Genomic DNA, 15432 nt, shown 5'->3' on the forward strand with positions numbered 1-15432 from the left:
GCAAATACACAGGGAGCCCAAGCTTGAATGTTTTGAGAAACGATTTGAAGTAATAATCTTTGCATAGCCAATAACCCCAATTCATTTATTTTTGCTTTGTATTTTTATTTAAACAATATCACATAAATAAGCTTAAATGTAATAACCATATCAATAAATGTTTTGACTAAAAACTTTTCTCTGCACTGATATACATATAACCCATTTTAGCACTATATATAATATAAATTTACAGATGTAACCTTATTTGTTAAAAATTATCTCTATTGCATCCTAATGAGCCGAGATGACATGAGTTGATGAAAAATACATGAAAGAGTTCCAAAAATATACTTAGATCTATGTAAAGAAGAATAGACATGATATTAATTACATACATACCCTTACAAAATACTGTCAAATAACAGAATACTCTTTAACCCATAAATCATACTTGAAAGTAGTTTATGTCTTTCACTAATGTTGTGATGATGATGATGTAAAAAATCCTTCAATTTATATTGATACCCTGAAACGACCTCTGAGCTGATCAAAATCAGGGCATGGCTAACTCACACATCAAACCCTGAAACAACCTTTGGGCTGATCCAAGTCAGGGCATGGCTAACTCACAGATCGAATTTGTATTTAGCGTGTTTTGTGGAGGGATTAATGATTTACTGTGAGTGTTGTAAGGTACTTTGACATGCATCATGAAGGAATAAAAGTATGTATGACCTATAATCAAATAAACAATTTATGAAACATTGGAATAAATCTTATTCTTATATACTAATAATATTGAAAACTATATGTATAAAAATGTCCTCTAGAATTAAAATATTTTTTATCGTATTTTTCATGTTCTCTATGTGCATAGTCCCAGGCTACCTAGGACATGTGCTTCAGATGATCAATAGCTTTATCAATATGATCATCCCAGCCAGTCAGGTCCAATGATGAGCTAATCAAGCTATCTCTGACCCTAGACCAACTAGACATGCGTTCCATTGACTTGATCAATAGCACCATCAACATGATCATCCCAGCCGGTCAGGTCGGATGATGAGCTAATCAAGCTGTCTCTACTAGTAGCATTAACCTTTGAAGCCTTGGTGTTTTTGGATTGCTCTGTTAACCACTCTTCCAACTCCTCAAAAATGTGCATCCCACTGTTAATTGACTGTGTCTTGGAGGACTGGCTTTCTTTGTCACTCCTGTAGACAACAGAATCAAAATATCATTGTAATAAGGTTGGTTAATGCATTGTTATATTATAACAAATTTCAATCTTATTCCCCCCTGAAACAATCTCTGGGCAGATACAAGTCAGGCCATGGCTAAATCACAGATTGAACCCCGAAACAATCTCTGGGCAGATCTAAGTCAGGCCACAGCTAAATCACAGATTGAAGTGGAATTCATTATGCTGGGTTATGTGCAGGGAGGATAACCAGAGAACCCAGAGAAAAACCTAGAATAAAAGGAGACCCAACCAACTGTATTCAAATCTGATGCCATGGCCAAAATTCAAACCCAAGTTTCCATAGTGATAGGTGAGTGCACTATCTACCATTACGCCACCCTATTACTGCCTATTATTATGGCAAGATGAACCACACACTTACTTGTTTGCACGTGGATTCTTTCCGTCTTTCACCATGATGCTACCTTGACAGGTACAATTAGCCAGTGCATCTTGCAGCTCATGTACCCTCCTTCTATAACGATCCTCCAACTTTTGATAAGCATTTGCAACTTTTTTCTGCTCTTCATACATTCTACGAAATTCCTGTTTCTCAGCTTCATTTTTCTCCTTCAGCCTTTGGTTCTCCTCTTTTAATTTTTCAATTATTCTGCTGTAGTATTCATCTTTTTGGTTTTGACTGGGATATTCTGAAAACCTGTTTTGTTTTTCTGCAAAGCCTTGATAATCTTTTGTTGGAGTTTTGCGATACAATGGTGATCTTGGAATTTCCTTCGACGAAAGGCTTTGCTTAGATTTGTCTCCAAAAGACAACTCGTTACTCTGATGCTCAGTCAAATCTCCTGTCAACCTGTTCTGGTGTGGCAGCAAGTTCCACATGGCAAGGCGAGTCTCGTACATCTCGTGTGCTGAGGGAGGGTCAGGTGGTGGGGATGCTAACTGAATGGCTTTTGCTTGAATAATTTCATTTTGGTTGACGGGGGAAACTTGTGCTACAGGTACTGAATATGGCTTAGACTGGTGAAAGACGTCATCAAAACTAGTACCTAGTTTCTGTTCACTATGTGATGTACTAGAAACTCTTTCTTTATGGTTGCTAGGAACTGAATGACTGACAACTTGAACTGCAGCCTTATAATATGCAGTTGGATTCCCTTTTCTATTTTGTAAAAGTTCTATGACAGGAGAGTGCAAATTCCTTGATTCTGCACCCTGAGGTGTTCTGGCGTACGCTTCTGATGTCGGCAACAAAGATTTTTGTGGCTCCTTTTCTATACTTCTTGGTAAAGTATCTTCCTTGTAGTTGTCAGGAGAAACTGAAATAGCTGGGATGTACTTGTCCACTTCAGACAAGTCTTTCTGAGCATAGCTACTATACCAGTAGTTTGTGGGTGAGGTAGTAATCAATGGTTCCTTTGGCTTCCCATCTGACTGATCACCTTGTGATGGCTCTTCATATGATTCCACAGTCTTCTCCATGTGAGCTAGATTCTGTGGGTCTTGGCCTTTTTCAATATCAAAAACTTTGACTGGCATGGAAGTTGTCTGGTCTTCCTGCTTTTTTCTTCCTTCTTGATGTCTATCATTAGTTTTCTTTTGTGACTCATAATCATTAGAAGGGCTAGGCTTGATTTTATCATCATTAATGACAAGACTTTCAGACAAATCGGCTTTGGTATCATTTATTTCCTTAAAATCATGTACTATTCCAACCGTAGTATGTCTTTTCTGTTTTGTTGGTGCTTTTTCTTCTGCTGTCCTATCAATTTGTTGCCTGTATCCAACGATGCCTATAGTACGGTGTCTCTTAACCCTAGGAGATCTGTCTCTAGTTCCACCATTAGATAAGTTCTCAAAAGACTTGCCAGTTAGTTCTATAACTTTGAACGGAGAGTTTTGTTCTGTTTTCACTTCACGAACCTCATAACCAGAATGCCTGATTTGTTGTTTAGCCATTGACATGACATTCTCATCCTTCAGGAGATTTTGATTACTCTCATGTATATTATTTACTGGAGAAAACTCTTGAGAGAGTTCAGTTTTAAGGTCTTTTAGTTCAAAATAATTATATTCAGGTGTCCTAGATTGACCTTGACTGGAATCAGAAGGGGAGTGCTTCACATAGACACTAGCTGTTAACACTGTCTTAGCACTTTTTGCTTGCTTAGCAATCTGTTCTTCATGGAGTTTTATAAGTTCGTGCAGGCTTAATCTGTGTGAGGCAAGCTCTTCATTATTCTTTTGAGTCTCCTCTTTGTTGCGCATGACGACTCCTTTACTGCTATGAACCTTGTCGTTTGGATATGGTGGCCTCGTTGGGGGGATATCTTCAATGTTCCCCGCAGGGGAACTTTCCTGGTGCATTATTGATACAACCTTAGGCCAGTGCTCTGCTTTAACCTTACGAGTGTCTTCCCCTGAAATAGTTTTTGTATGAATCTCTGAGGAAATATGCCTTACACTTGTAGGAGTAAACTTTCTTGCCATCTCACGCACGGAGACTATCTTCCCATCAACTTCGTTACTACCCTCCATTGTTTTAGGTGTTACAGGGGATGTTAAGCACTGTTGAGTTTTAAGTGGTTGATTTTGAAGGAAGCTTGATTCTTTATTATCTGTCATTAAATCAGGAAAATGACTTTCTTTCCAAGTGGCTGGTGAAGAGGAATGCAGTTGTATTGTGTAACTAGAGCTGTATTTAGAAGGTTTGGGAGCTACTGGTGGTGGAACTTTAGCAGGGGTTTCTTTAACAAGCCTGAACTCTTCTCTTAGATGTCTGTCATATTCACTCTGCTCAGAAGGCCTTTCCAACAGAGAACTTTCCTGTGATTTATCAATAGGATCCAGTAATGGCGGGATATCTCTAACATTGTAGTTAAACGAAGAGCCAGAGTGGTGCCACGAGGCATTTGAAGAACTAAGACTTGATTGACTGTAACGTCTGTTGAGCATTGAGTCATACGGGGATCTACCTGCCATATCATATGCTGAGTATATTCCTTGAGAGTCTTCTCTTTCGTCAGAAGATCCAACATTAGAACTATAACTAGATGATAGAGATCTTGACAAATATACTCCTTTTTTGTCAAGATTTCTATTTTGTGTGGTTTGATACTGGTTTGCGTCGTAATTATTCATAGTTTTATGTCCTTGATACGAATTATCACCATTAATTTTGTGTGTTGCATCAGTCCTTTTAGGTTGAAAGTCTTCACTATGAAGTGGAGATTTAGAATACTCATAGCTATTTGAATTCCTTGGTTCTTGTCTCCTTGACAACCTTGGAGAATGAGGGGGTGTAAAATCTCTGTCTGCCATTGGTTTATCATGCATACTTCTTGGCCTCTTTTGTGGGTCTTGCATCTCATTAGGTACACCATACCAGCTTCTGGGCTTATCTAAAGTATATGTTCTTTCTTCACTAAACTGATGTGGATTTTGTCGATAAACTTCCCAAACTGAAGTGACACCATCTTCTTCACTGAGGAACAAAGAAAAAATATCTCTCAAATTACTCAATGAAGTTTTGAATCATTTGACAGAGCCAATAAGATTATGATAAGTCAATAATAAATCACTAATATAATAGCAGTTACATGAAGAGAAGTACTCTTTGTTTACGGAAATGACTAACCAATATCGTCACAATAGATTGAAATGTTGCACGCCTTGTCGAAAATGCCGTCTGCACAATCAACTAACTATTCAACTTTATTTAAATGAGGCTTTGTAGTTTTAGTCAGACGATAATTACGCATATTTTTGCAGTTCGGTTTGGGAAACAATTGTCAGTGCCATGGTTACATTAAACCTTAGGAAATATTTTTTACGATTTCGTTAAGCTCGCAAATGATAGACGAATTAAAAATAGTAATGGATTGACTCGTTCTCATGTACTACACAATCATACAACCCTTACAGTACATTACCATTTACAGTAATACAAGATTCTTAATTCAAGCCGTTTAAAAAAGCCATATATCTTTAAGCAATCTGTAATACTAAATAAGCATAACCTTACCGATAACACTGCTAGATAAAGTGAAGTCAAACCTATAGATAGTTACATTTTGTAGTTGATCATACAGTAAAAGCTACAAACCAACCTTTTCGTTCGAGTTTCCCTTGTGGCTAAAATATTCTTTGGACTATTCTTTCTCTTACTTCCCCTGTTCTCTCTTCGTCTACTGTGATTCCTAGAAGAGTTATAATTGTCTTTTAGCCTTTGTTTCCCACGAGATCGCTTGTACTCCGATCTTTCAAGTCGCGCAGCCAGCCGAGAAGACGCTTCTGAACTCGAACAACTGTACGTCGAACCAAAATCGCGCGGAGACGTCGAAACCGGGTACGATCGCGGTGTATATAACTCAGTCGACATCTCAAGTTTGATATCTACACTCTAAAATAGCCAAACGGGTTATATCTCTCCATCTTTTGTAGGGGAGGGTAATTTTTCTGATGCACAATGGTGTAAGAATTTATGGAATGTTTTGGAAAAGTACCACGCTGCGCGGCTTTAGGGCTGGGAACTAGTGTCTAGTCTCATCTCGGGTGTGCGTACAGCCCTGCGGCGAAGAACGAGGGCTCTGGCATAATCCATTTTTGGCGCATGAGCAGTTTTCCGGAAGTGAAATATAATGAATGAAAATCATGCTTTCAAACCTCCTTTCAAACAGAGATCTGTGTTTATTTCGATCAAAATAAGAATTAGAAATCGGGAACATATTTTTTTCATTTTTGGCAAGTCTTTTAACGTATGCGCTCTTATACCGGAAGTCCAAGAAAGAATGGATTATGCCAGAGCCCTCGTTCTTCGCCGCAGACCAGAAGAAACGCAGGTTCTGGGTACGAGATTGCTCGTTTGCCTGCTGTATCTACAGTGCATTTTATTCTACACACACGTGCACCTTATGCATGGTGTTAGGATAGTATCGAATCTCCTTACTAAGAGGGCATTTTATTCACTAACCAGGCTTTTTGCAACTACTCCTTATCTGAATTTTAACACCATGAACAGAGATAATCTGGTTTGGGTAGATTTGGAGGTATGAAACTTGAAAATTTAGACTTTGTTGCATGAAAACTCAAAACTCAAACTTTTGTTTATATTGCTTTGTTTTTTCTTCTATTTTGTTATTTCACAACATGTCATGTCGTGGCAAAGATGACAGGTAAGCTTGAGTATAGTGGGGTAATGCACCTATCAGCGGCTTCCCCGTGGGGTCGATCCCCGGGAGATTGTAAAAATTCATAAACAATAATGTTGATCATTTTTCCCAGGGGTAGAGAAGTTGTTCTTTTCAATATCCCCTGGTCGAGGCATTCAAATTTACAATCTCCCTCACTTTGGTTGAAATTATTGTTATTGTATTTTGAAAACTGAACTCTACGAGTTACCCATGCGGTTTGCTCGATATTTCAGGTAGTTTTTCATTGCAAAGATTGAAAAAACTCTCATGAATTGAAGAATTCACACTTAAAAGTAAAACAAATCAAGTTGCCTTCGAATTTGTATCTATGAAACAACAAAGAATGTCAAAAAACATACTTCATAGTGGAACTCTCTCACCTCGTCAGCCATCTTGACGAGCAGAGATGCATCTGGGTATTGGCGAATAACACAGGTAACCCATCCTGACCAAAAACGTCTGTGGTCTCAAATTTTTTTAAATCAGGAGCTATTTCTTTAACTAGAGAGGAGAATCAATCCCCCTGGTAACCTCCACAATGAAAATAATTTCATTACAATCCCCCACCTCAGTTTTTAGCCACGAAACCAATGTCTCAAATTTTCCTAACCCCAGGGGGAATAACTGGATCCAATCCTCCTATATTCTCCCACCCATCTCCCTGGTCAGACTGGGGGTCGACCCCATGGGGAAGCCCCTGATAGGTGCATAAGATATTCCCATATTTTATTTTACATTATATATGCAGGGATTGATTGTGTATGTTCAGTTTCCTGAGCAAGAGGCTCATATTAAGCTTTGTGATGCCAGATCAAATTGGAATTAAGGGGATTTTTTTTTCAGAGAAAAGAAAACCAGAAAACCTAAAAACTAGTGATATCATTTATTAATTGTTGTTTAAAGGTTTGGATCCAGACACTTGTCATATCATAGAGATGTCATGTCTAATCACAGATGCTGACCTCAACATAATAGCTGAGGTTTGTAATGTTATGCATTTATTCATCTGTTTGTGACCCTGAGTAAATATGATTTGATAAATATCCATGTACCCATGTCATATAGAGGAATCAAAGTTAGATCCAATGCCAGCCTCATGAGGAAGGGATTCTATGAATAAAGTATAATAAGCTGCATATCCACGCAGCTTGGAGGGGAATATTGGGACTATAAGTATAAACAAATATAATAGCCCATTTCAAAAACGAGTTGGGGACTGGGTCGAGTTTCACCTTGCAAGTGCTTATGGGATCATTACTAGGGACAGGATTCAACTAGGTGCCTTCGATCTCTTCCAAATTCTTTTAGTGAATCGAACTGTTAACCTTCGTAAACAAAAATGCCAAAGTATAACTGCTGTGTGCCAGGATGTAGCAACAGCCATAGGAACCAAGCTCCAGAATTCAAGTTATATTGCTTGCCAATGGACTTAAAACTGCATAAAAAATACAATCATTTTTCTCATTCAAAATGACAATCTGAAGATTATGTCTTCAAACACAAGGATCTGTGCGGATCATTGGGAAGGTGGAGAGAAATTGAAATGGCCTATAGAGTCTTGTACTAATTTCGAATTCTAAGATGTAAATAAATATACAAACTAATTTAGGGTGATTTACTTGTTTTTTAAGCCTTTCTTTATTGTTTATTCTTAGGCTCCCAATGTTGTCATTCATCAGTCAGATGAAGTACTTAATGAAATGGGAGAATGGTGCAAGAAACATCATGAAAAAGTAAGGGCTGGGTTGCCTGTGGTGTGAGGAAAGCACAGGAATCCCAGAGTGAAACTTCATTTAATCTTTCTTAGAACCTATTGAATCGTTGAATTGACCTTTTCAGTGCTAGCTTAGATTGTGTTACGGTCACCAAAAAGTTCGGACATCGTTCTCGGATTCCCATACAAATTCACTGACTTTAAAGAGAAAATTTAGGTAGATTTATTTAGTTAGCTATCTTAACAGCAGTAAGAATAGCTTCAATCAATCTAGAAAAATGATCATTTTCTTGTCTTTGGAGAACTAACTAAACATGAACCAAGTAAATAGTTCATTTAGAGTCAGTACATTTGTACGGAAATTCGAGAACAATGTCCAAACTCTTTGGTGACTGTAACATAATCTAAAACAATTTATACCCCGTGATGGCTAGCGCCGAAAGGGTGAATTGAACTCCCTATCTTGAACTTGAAATATGTCATTTTTCAGTCAGGTTTAACAGCTGCTGTAAAAGCTTCAAACATAACTTTAAAAAGAGCAGAAGAAATCATGGTGGATTTTGTGAAGCGATATGTCCCTCCCCATGATTGCCCATTAGCTGGAAACTCTGTTCATGAAGACAGAAGATTCCTGAAGAAATACATGCCTACGTTTATGGATCATTTACATTACCGTATAGTTGATGTCAGTTCTATAAAAGAACTGTGCAGGTAAAATTCATTTTATTGAACCCCTTCTAGACTCATAAAAATCAGGTTACAGCAATCTGAAGGCCAGTTTAGATGGTATGATTTTCGTTTACAACTATCGTATACAACACACTCATGCCATCCTACAACTTGAGTCGTAGTGTGTAAATCAAGCCTACAACTCGCCTACGACAGACACGAGCGTGTCGTATGCGGTAGTTGTAGGTGAAAATCGTACCATCTGAGATAAACCCCCAGGGGGTACTCCGCCAGAATTTGGGTAGGGGTGTTCTGCTGGGATTCTGAAAGGGGTACCCTGTTTATGACAAAAAAAATTGTATTTGTAGACCCTGTTTATGACAAAAGATATGATTAATTGCACTGAGTTCCTGTTTCAATTATCATGTCATCTCACGTATCATTTTTTTACTACCATGGTAACCAGTTTCAGTCAATACGAAAGTAGAAATCCTGAATATGACATGAAACTCAGGAAGAATTTGGACCTTGAGTGGAATTGCATACCCTGTTTATGACAAGAAGCTCGAAAAACAATACCCTGTTCAGCGGATCATCCCCGTATAGTTCATATATGGGAGTGCCCCCCCCCCCCCCCCCGGGGATAAACCCTTAGATAACCTTTAGACTGATCAAAGACAGGTTACAGCTATCTGAGATAAACCCTTAGATAACCTTTAGGCTGATCAAAGGCAGGTTTACAGCTATCTGAGATAAACCCTTAGATAACCTTTAGGCTGATCAAAGACAGGTTACAGCTATCTGAGATAAACCCTTAGATAACCTTTGGGCTGATCAAAGTCAGCAGGGCACAGCTTACTCAGATCAAACCCTGAAAAAGCCTCTGGGCTGATCAAAGTCAGGAGAAAAAGGAGAATTTATGATTTCAGGCGATGGCATCCCAAGATATATAAAGAGGCTCCAAGGAAGGCATTAAATCATAGGTATGAATGCATGTTATTGAAGATGAAAAAAAAATGGGATAAAAAGTGGGAAATAAATAAATAAATAAATGATGTTCTAATATTTCTATTTATTCACTCCTAGGGCTCCTGATGATATTAAAGAAAGTATAAGAGAACTTCAGTACTACAAGAAGACAGTGTTCAAGTAGTGCTTTTAAAATGATACCCAGCATCTAGTTGCTACAGCGTTGAAGTTCTGAATTATTGGGAAACATCCAGCATCAACTCTAAGCTGGTGTAAAAAAATCAGAACAATGTGAAACCAAATAACACATCCTAACAATGCATAATCTTTTAAGTGCAAATGAACCCTTTGACAATACTTTCAGTACTGGTTCTGCATAAGGTAAATAGTTGATTGGTAAAATATTTCTTGATTTGAATGATGCGTCTCTAAGTGATGAAGGTTTATACTTCCAATATGCTAATAAGAGTGACGTCAGGTAAGGTATTGAGTGTTTTTGTCGTAACTAGTAATACTAAATGCTGGCCATTTTGAAAATACAAATTTAAAATAGCTTTCATGTGTACCGTGAGTAAAATAATGATGCTTTTTAAATACTGTTTCTATGAACCAGTTCGATTTTGTATATTTAATTAAGCCTTAATAGACGTCACACTTATTAGCATATTGGAAGTAGAAGTGAAAAACTCTGAAACTTTAGAAACCCTTAAAAAATCTTTAAAAACATATCTTTTTGCAAATACATACTGTTGACATTTAATTCTACATAAATTTTACATTGTTAATATATCTTTAATTTATATATCATATGCATAAATTAGTTTATTGTTAAGTGCCTCGAGTTTATTAGGATGTGTTATATAAGAACTTATATATTACTATATATTATCGTCTATTATTATATAATTACCAATGAAATATCTATTTTTCTCCTTTTCGAAAAATTGATATCTTCACACGTGAAAATAACATGTTATTTTCACGTGTGAAAATAACACCATTGCGATGGCTATTCAAAAATACACGGAAAGAATTGCCTGAAAAAGCCAAAACATACTTCATTGATAATTATATAATAAACAGAATATTACATGGGCGCTTGGAGATACGCAATTTATCTTCTCGTGTTGAAAATCTCTCACTCGTTCGCTGCGCTCACTCGTGAGAGATCTTTTCAACACTCGAAGATAAATTTCGTATCTTCGCGTGCCCATGTAATATCCTCTATATCATAGTGTATTAATACAGTATGTTCTAGCAATAGCCAAAACATCTAAATTTCAAACACAAACCAAGACCGGGACACAGAATAGATTCAATGTTAGGATATCATATTCACTGTCTTTCCTACTTTAGACCATGTGTCATTCCCTAGAGAATCTTTGTTTGAGTTTTCATTCACATTCAATATAGAGTGATTTAAATTGGTCTGTCAAACAAAGTTGTATGATTAGTGACTAACAGTCAAAGTGAAAAACGAATAAAACAATGAGATTAGACTGTCTACTACAGTGTAAACCATATATCAGTGAACTAGCACAAGACTAAATACTAAATATTTTATTTAAAACATAATATGTTCTTTCTCTTATTAACTGTTCCCATGGAGTACTAATTCTAAGTAATTTTCTATCATATTTTTTATAATATCACAAAATATAACTAGAAATATTCAATGAGTGTAAATATTAAATTTTATTCATTAGGATTCCTCTTCGAGAAGGTTGTCAATCCTTCTGTGAAAAAAATAATAAGAAAAAAAAACTGGTCAAGATGATTTGGATGTATAATTAATTTTTAATAATTATTATTATATTGATGATATGAATATTACCTCAGTTCTTTCTTGAGATCTTTTGATCTTTGCCTCAGGATTTTCAAGATTTCATCATTTGAAAACTCTTCCTCTGAACTGTCAGCTAAAAGATTTTACAGGAGGAAACAATGCAGACAACATGAAATTACAGTGGTACCCTTTATTTTTAAACAAACACCTTCAAATCTGCATGTTTAGAATATTCCTGGGAGATTAAGAGTGGGAGAAGTGTGAAGCTTTTGTTTTATGGCCAGGACGACGCCTAACTGGAAAGACTGCTTCATATTGAAATGCATTGAAAGGCATTCATCAAATTAACTCGCTTGTTATTCTGTGGTTATTACCATGGTAACATAGGGATCCTGGTTTTGCAATAAAATTAAGCTTGCCGCTTGTTATGCAGGGTGTCTGCTCAGTAGAGACATAGCCACAATGGGGTTGATAAACACAAAAAAATGAGATCAAATGTTTTATTAAGGTTAACCAACATGGTGATGGTATGACTTACATGAATATCAATATCTTAGTTTACCTTGATCTAGAGTAAATGTTGGGTGTTTTGACTTCTCGTTAGTTCCACTGGCTTCTAGTCCTGTTGTTCTCTTCTCCTCATTATCACTAGTTGACTTCTCGTTAGTTCCACTGCCTTCTAGTCCTGTTGTTCTCTTCTCCTCATTATCACTAGTTGATGATGAACCAGAGAACATGTGTTCAGATATTACCTAAAAAAAGTCAAATTTGAGAAATTTTATCTACTAGCTATTCATTAGTTTCCTTTGAAGCTGCATTTCTACCATTTAGTCCTATTGGTACCATCCTATATATGAAAAAAAGTCAGGGGTCTGCTTAATAGAGTTATCCCTTTACTTGGGTACTTTATAGAAATACCTTGGAGTAGGCCATCAAACAATCCTAGCTTTAGCTTCTTGAAGAAGGAATGGACAATTTCAGGAACATATACCTACCTTCCCAATAACATTTTGGACCATTTCAGATGTCTTGTTTTCTTTTCTTTTCTCTTTATTGTCCACCTGCTTTAATTTCCCCTTCCTTCTTGGTATTCTTGTTTCTCTTTCACTTTCAGTTTCTGTGCTACTTGACAAATCTTCTAAAGATGATGAAGTCTTTTTATTTTCCTGGTTTTCTTCTCTGTTTGAATCAGTGGTCTTCTTGGACAGAGCAGATTTAAAGTGGCTTTTCTTGCATTGTGGGATTTCATTTTGTGGAATATCAGTTTCTTTTTCTTCATCATTTTGTTGTTTAACATGATCATTTACATCACTGGCTAATCCATTAGTTGATGCCCTATCTTCATTTATTTTATGTTTTTCATGTTTTTGATGATGATGATGATGATGCATTTTAGCATCACCTGTGCACTGACAAGGTAGTATGTCACATGCTAGATGCATATGTGGCCATAGTTTATCCTGATAAATATTTGCTTCCCTTTCATCTACATTTGACTCTAGATGCTGACAAGGTCGTGAGATAACAGGTGTTACTATGGACCGAGTACTAGTGCCATAGCTGGTAACCATAGAAACAGGAGCATGTGATCCACGTATAGTATCATCCATGTTGCTAGAAGCAGTTGTGGTTACTGATGGTGTTTGTACAGCAGTAGATGAAAAGACTTGTGGTGTTACTTCTGGTCTAGGTTGACCAGGAAGTGTTGATACCCCTGAGGGGCCTGGTAAAACGTCATCGAAGGTATTAAGACCAGGTAAAGTGATACTAAATGGCTGTGAGGAAGCCCTATGAGTTACATCAACAGGCCTCCTAATATTATATGGATCAGTCTTCTTGACATGGACTCTAACACCAAGTCCTGACACTTTTTCTTGAGCCTTTTCCATTCTCCTGGCCAGACGCCACTGATATAGTATATCATCTTCTGGCCAGGGATTTTGATGGCTGATAGGTTCAGATCTTTCTGCAGTGGGTATCTTGGTTTTCTGAGGAGATAATTTGTAGCCACTCAGCCCTGCCATGTGTTGGGCAGGTTTGTGCTCAGCAGGTTTTTTTAATGGAAGGGGGAAAGGCTCAGTTGAAATAGTTTCAACGGATGTCTCACTAGAAATGGGGGAAAAAAGAATATATATTAACTGAAACAGCTTTACTTTAATGGTCCAATAGTTTGCAAACTGGTCTTGCACGTAAATAGTACAAACCAGTCTAGCTATGATAATAATGGCTTCTTTTACTACGCCACATTATTTAATGCACGAACCTTTTCTCTAATAACTCTTTGGCTCTTCTGTCCAATTCTGCAGTGGTTCCGTCATCCACATGAACAGATGAGGGTGAAGACATTGCACTTGTATACCTATCTCTCTAAATGAAGTAATAAGACAATCTTTAAGTCGAAGTTTTGTTCTCATTTTGAAGATTAGGATTCACACTAGAAACATTGTACATGTTCCAAAAGTGGGAAACACTGAGAGGGACTTTCAGAAAGTCTTAGTACACTGTTAAGTACCATGCTTACCTTCATAGTGGTTGGTGAAGGAGGTTTCATTGGAGATAAAGGGAGCTTTTGTGGAGGAGTATGGCCAGGAACAGGAGTGGACTGTCCACTGGGGGTTGAGGGTCCACTAGGAGGGGACAGCCACCAGAAGTTAGGTTTCTTCTTGCTGATGAAAGACGCTTGGTCACGCTTCTGCCGATCAGTTGGGGGTGCGTTTCGGAATCTATTGATGTACCTTCAAAGGAATTTTTGGAAGTGAAAAAGCTTGATTTGAAATGAAAGGAAAGATAACCTTGTTCAAGAAAATATCCAGGTTTCTCTACTCAGCCCTCAACACCCCTCAGGAATAAATTCATTTCTCCCCCACTGCCCAAAGTGGGCCATGGAGAATTTGACACTTCACTCCGCAGGGCAGGTGATACACCTGTACAGCAATAGGACACAAAGTCCATAAAAGTCTACTCACCCGAAGCAGCTTAGTATCAAGGGATTAGGGTATTTTTGGAAATATATATTTCAGGGTTTTACTTTACCAGCCAAGAGTAGAGTTTCCAACTGGTTTTTCTTGTCCTTCCAGCCATTCTCTCATTTGTTGTGACATCTCTGGTGATGACACTGTTCCATCAGACAGGGGGGTGCCAAGTGAACCAGTCCGCTCAGTGCTTGGCCAGGACTCATTAAACTGTGATGTAGATGATAGATCGGCTGTGGACCCATTCTCTCTTGTGGGGATTTCTTGTGCAGTCCTAAGGGTGTTAGTCTCCTTGAGGAATTTTAGATCTTCTGGACTTGACACTTGATGTTGTGTGTCTTTTGAGGTGTACGGGGCAGACAGACATACCTGTATATATGTACAATGCTTTTGTTGAAATATTATTTCCAGTTACTAGGCTTAGCGACGTGACAATACAATGTGAAATTTGAGAACAAAACTGTGTAAAGTGATCATGAGTTTAAATAATATGATTATAGTAAGCTATGTTTCCTTACCTTTTTCTCTTTCTTACTTAGTTCTTTCTCTTTTGACGGATAATAAAAGGCTTTAGGTAAAGGCTCGACTTCAAAAGGATCACTGTGAAAAACGGAATAAATTTTTTCTAAAACTCGATAAAAACAAACGAAAAAAATGTTTATCGGCGATCAACGTAAGTCTAATTTGTTTTGAGTTCAAGATAAAATACTTACGATTTTTTCATTATATATTAAAGCTGACAGGATGGAAGATAGAAGAAGAAATGTTTTGTTTTTGAAGCACAAAAAGAAATTTTGATCAAAACAAAACAGCGATTTTCAAAAATGGCGGTGAACTATTGATCACGTGACTGTATCTAGCCAATCAAATCGACCGGTGAAATAACACCACAGGTACCCCATAAATGTGTAGCCGGGGCAGTGGGCATTTTCTGGAATAGTAAATGG

At 37.4% G+C, this 15432-nt stretch overlaps 3 protein-coding genes across 3 annotated transcripts; 1 reads left to right on the forward strand and 2 right to left on the reverse strand.

Annotated features, from left to right (window-relative positions):
* Positions 1-58: 58 nt before the first annotated feature.
* On the reverse strand, positions 59-5674 carry LOC116295305 (uncharacterized). Its single transcript, XM_031703086.2, has 3 exons — positions 5293-5674; positions 1608-4667; positions 59-1196 (listed from the first exon to the last, which is right to left on the reverse strand). Exons 1-3 carry the CDS (start codon positions 5562-5564, stop codon positions 974-976), a joined length of 3555 nt encoding a protein of 1184 aa, XP_031558946.1. The 5' UTR covers positions 5565-5674; the 3' UTR covers positions 59-973.
* Positions 5675-6284: 610 nt separating this feature from the next.
* Positions 6285-11233, forward strand: LOC116295307 (oligoribonuclease, mitochondrial). The gene is made up of 6 exons (XM_031703089.2): positions 6285-6357; positions 7279-7355; positions 8031-8108; positions 8580-8800; positions 9688-9741; positions 9845-11233. The coding sequence occupies exons 1-6, from the start codon at positions 6351-6353 to the stop codon at positions 9909-9911; spliced, it is 504 nt and encodes a 167-aa protein (XP_031558949.2). The 5' UTR covers positions 6285-6350; the 3' UTR covers positions 9912-11233.
* Positions 11234-11260: 27 nt separating this feature from the next.
* Positions 11261-15295, reverse strand: LOC116295299 (uncharacterized). The gene is made up of 9 exons (XM_031703079.2): positions 15199-15295; positions 15004-15085; positions 14547-14854; positions 14035-14248; positions 13777-13880; positions 12509-13619; positions 12076-12265; positions 11562-11646; positions 11261-11463 (listed from the first exon to the last, which is right to left on the reverse strand). The coding sequence occupies exons 1-9, from the start codon at positions 15207-15209 to the stop codon at positions 11430-11432; spliced, it is 2139 nt and encodes a 712-aa protein (XP_031558939.1). The 5' UTR covers positions 15210-15295; the 3' UTR covers positions 11261-11429.
* Between the last annotated feature and the right edge of the window lie 137 nt (positions 15296-15432).

Source organism: Actinia tenebrosa, unplaced genomic scaffold, assembly GCF_029948245.1.
Source record: "Actinia tenebrosa isolate PJP-AT-01 unplaced genomic scaffold, QUT_ActTen_1.0 PGA_scaffold0__85_contigs__length_37466705, whole genome shotgun sequence".
In the NCBI taxonomy this organism is placed as follows: Eukaryota; Metazoa; Cnidaria; class Anthozoa; order Actiniaria; family Actiniidae; genus Actinia; species Actinia tenebrosa.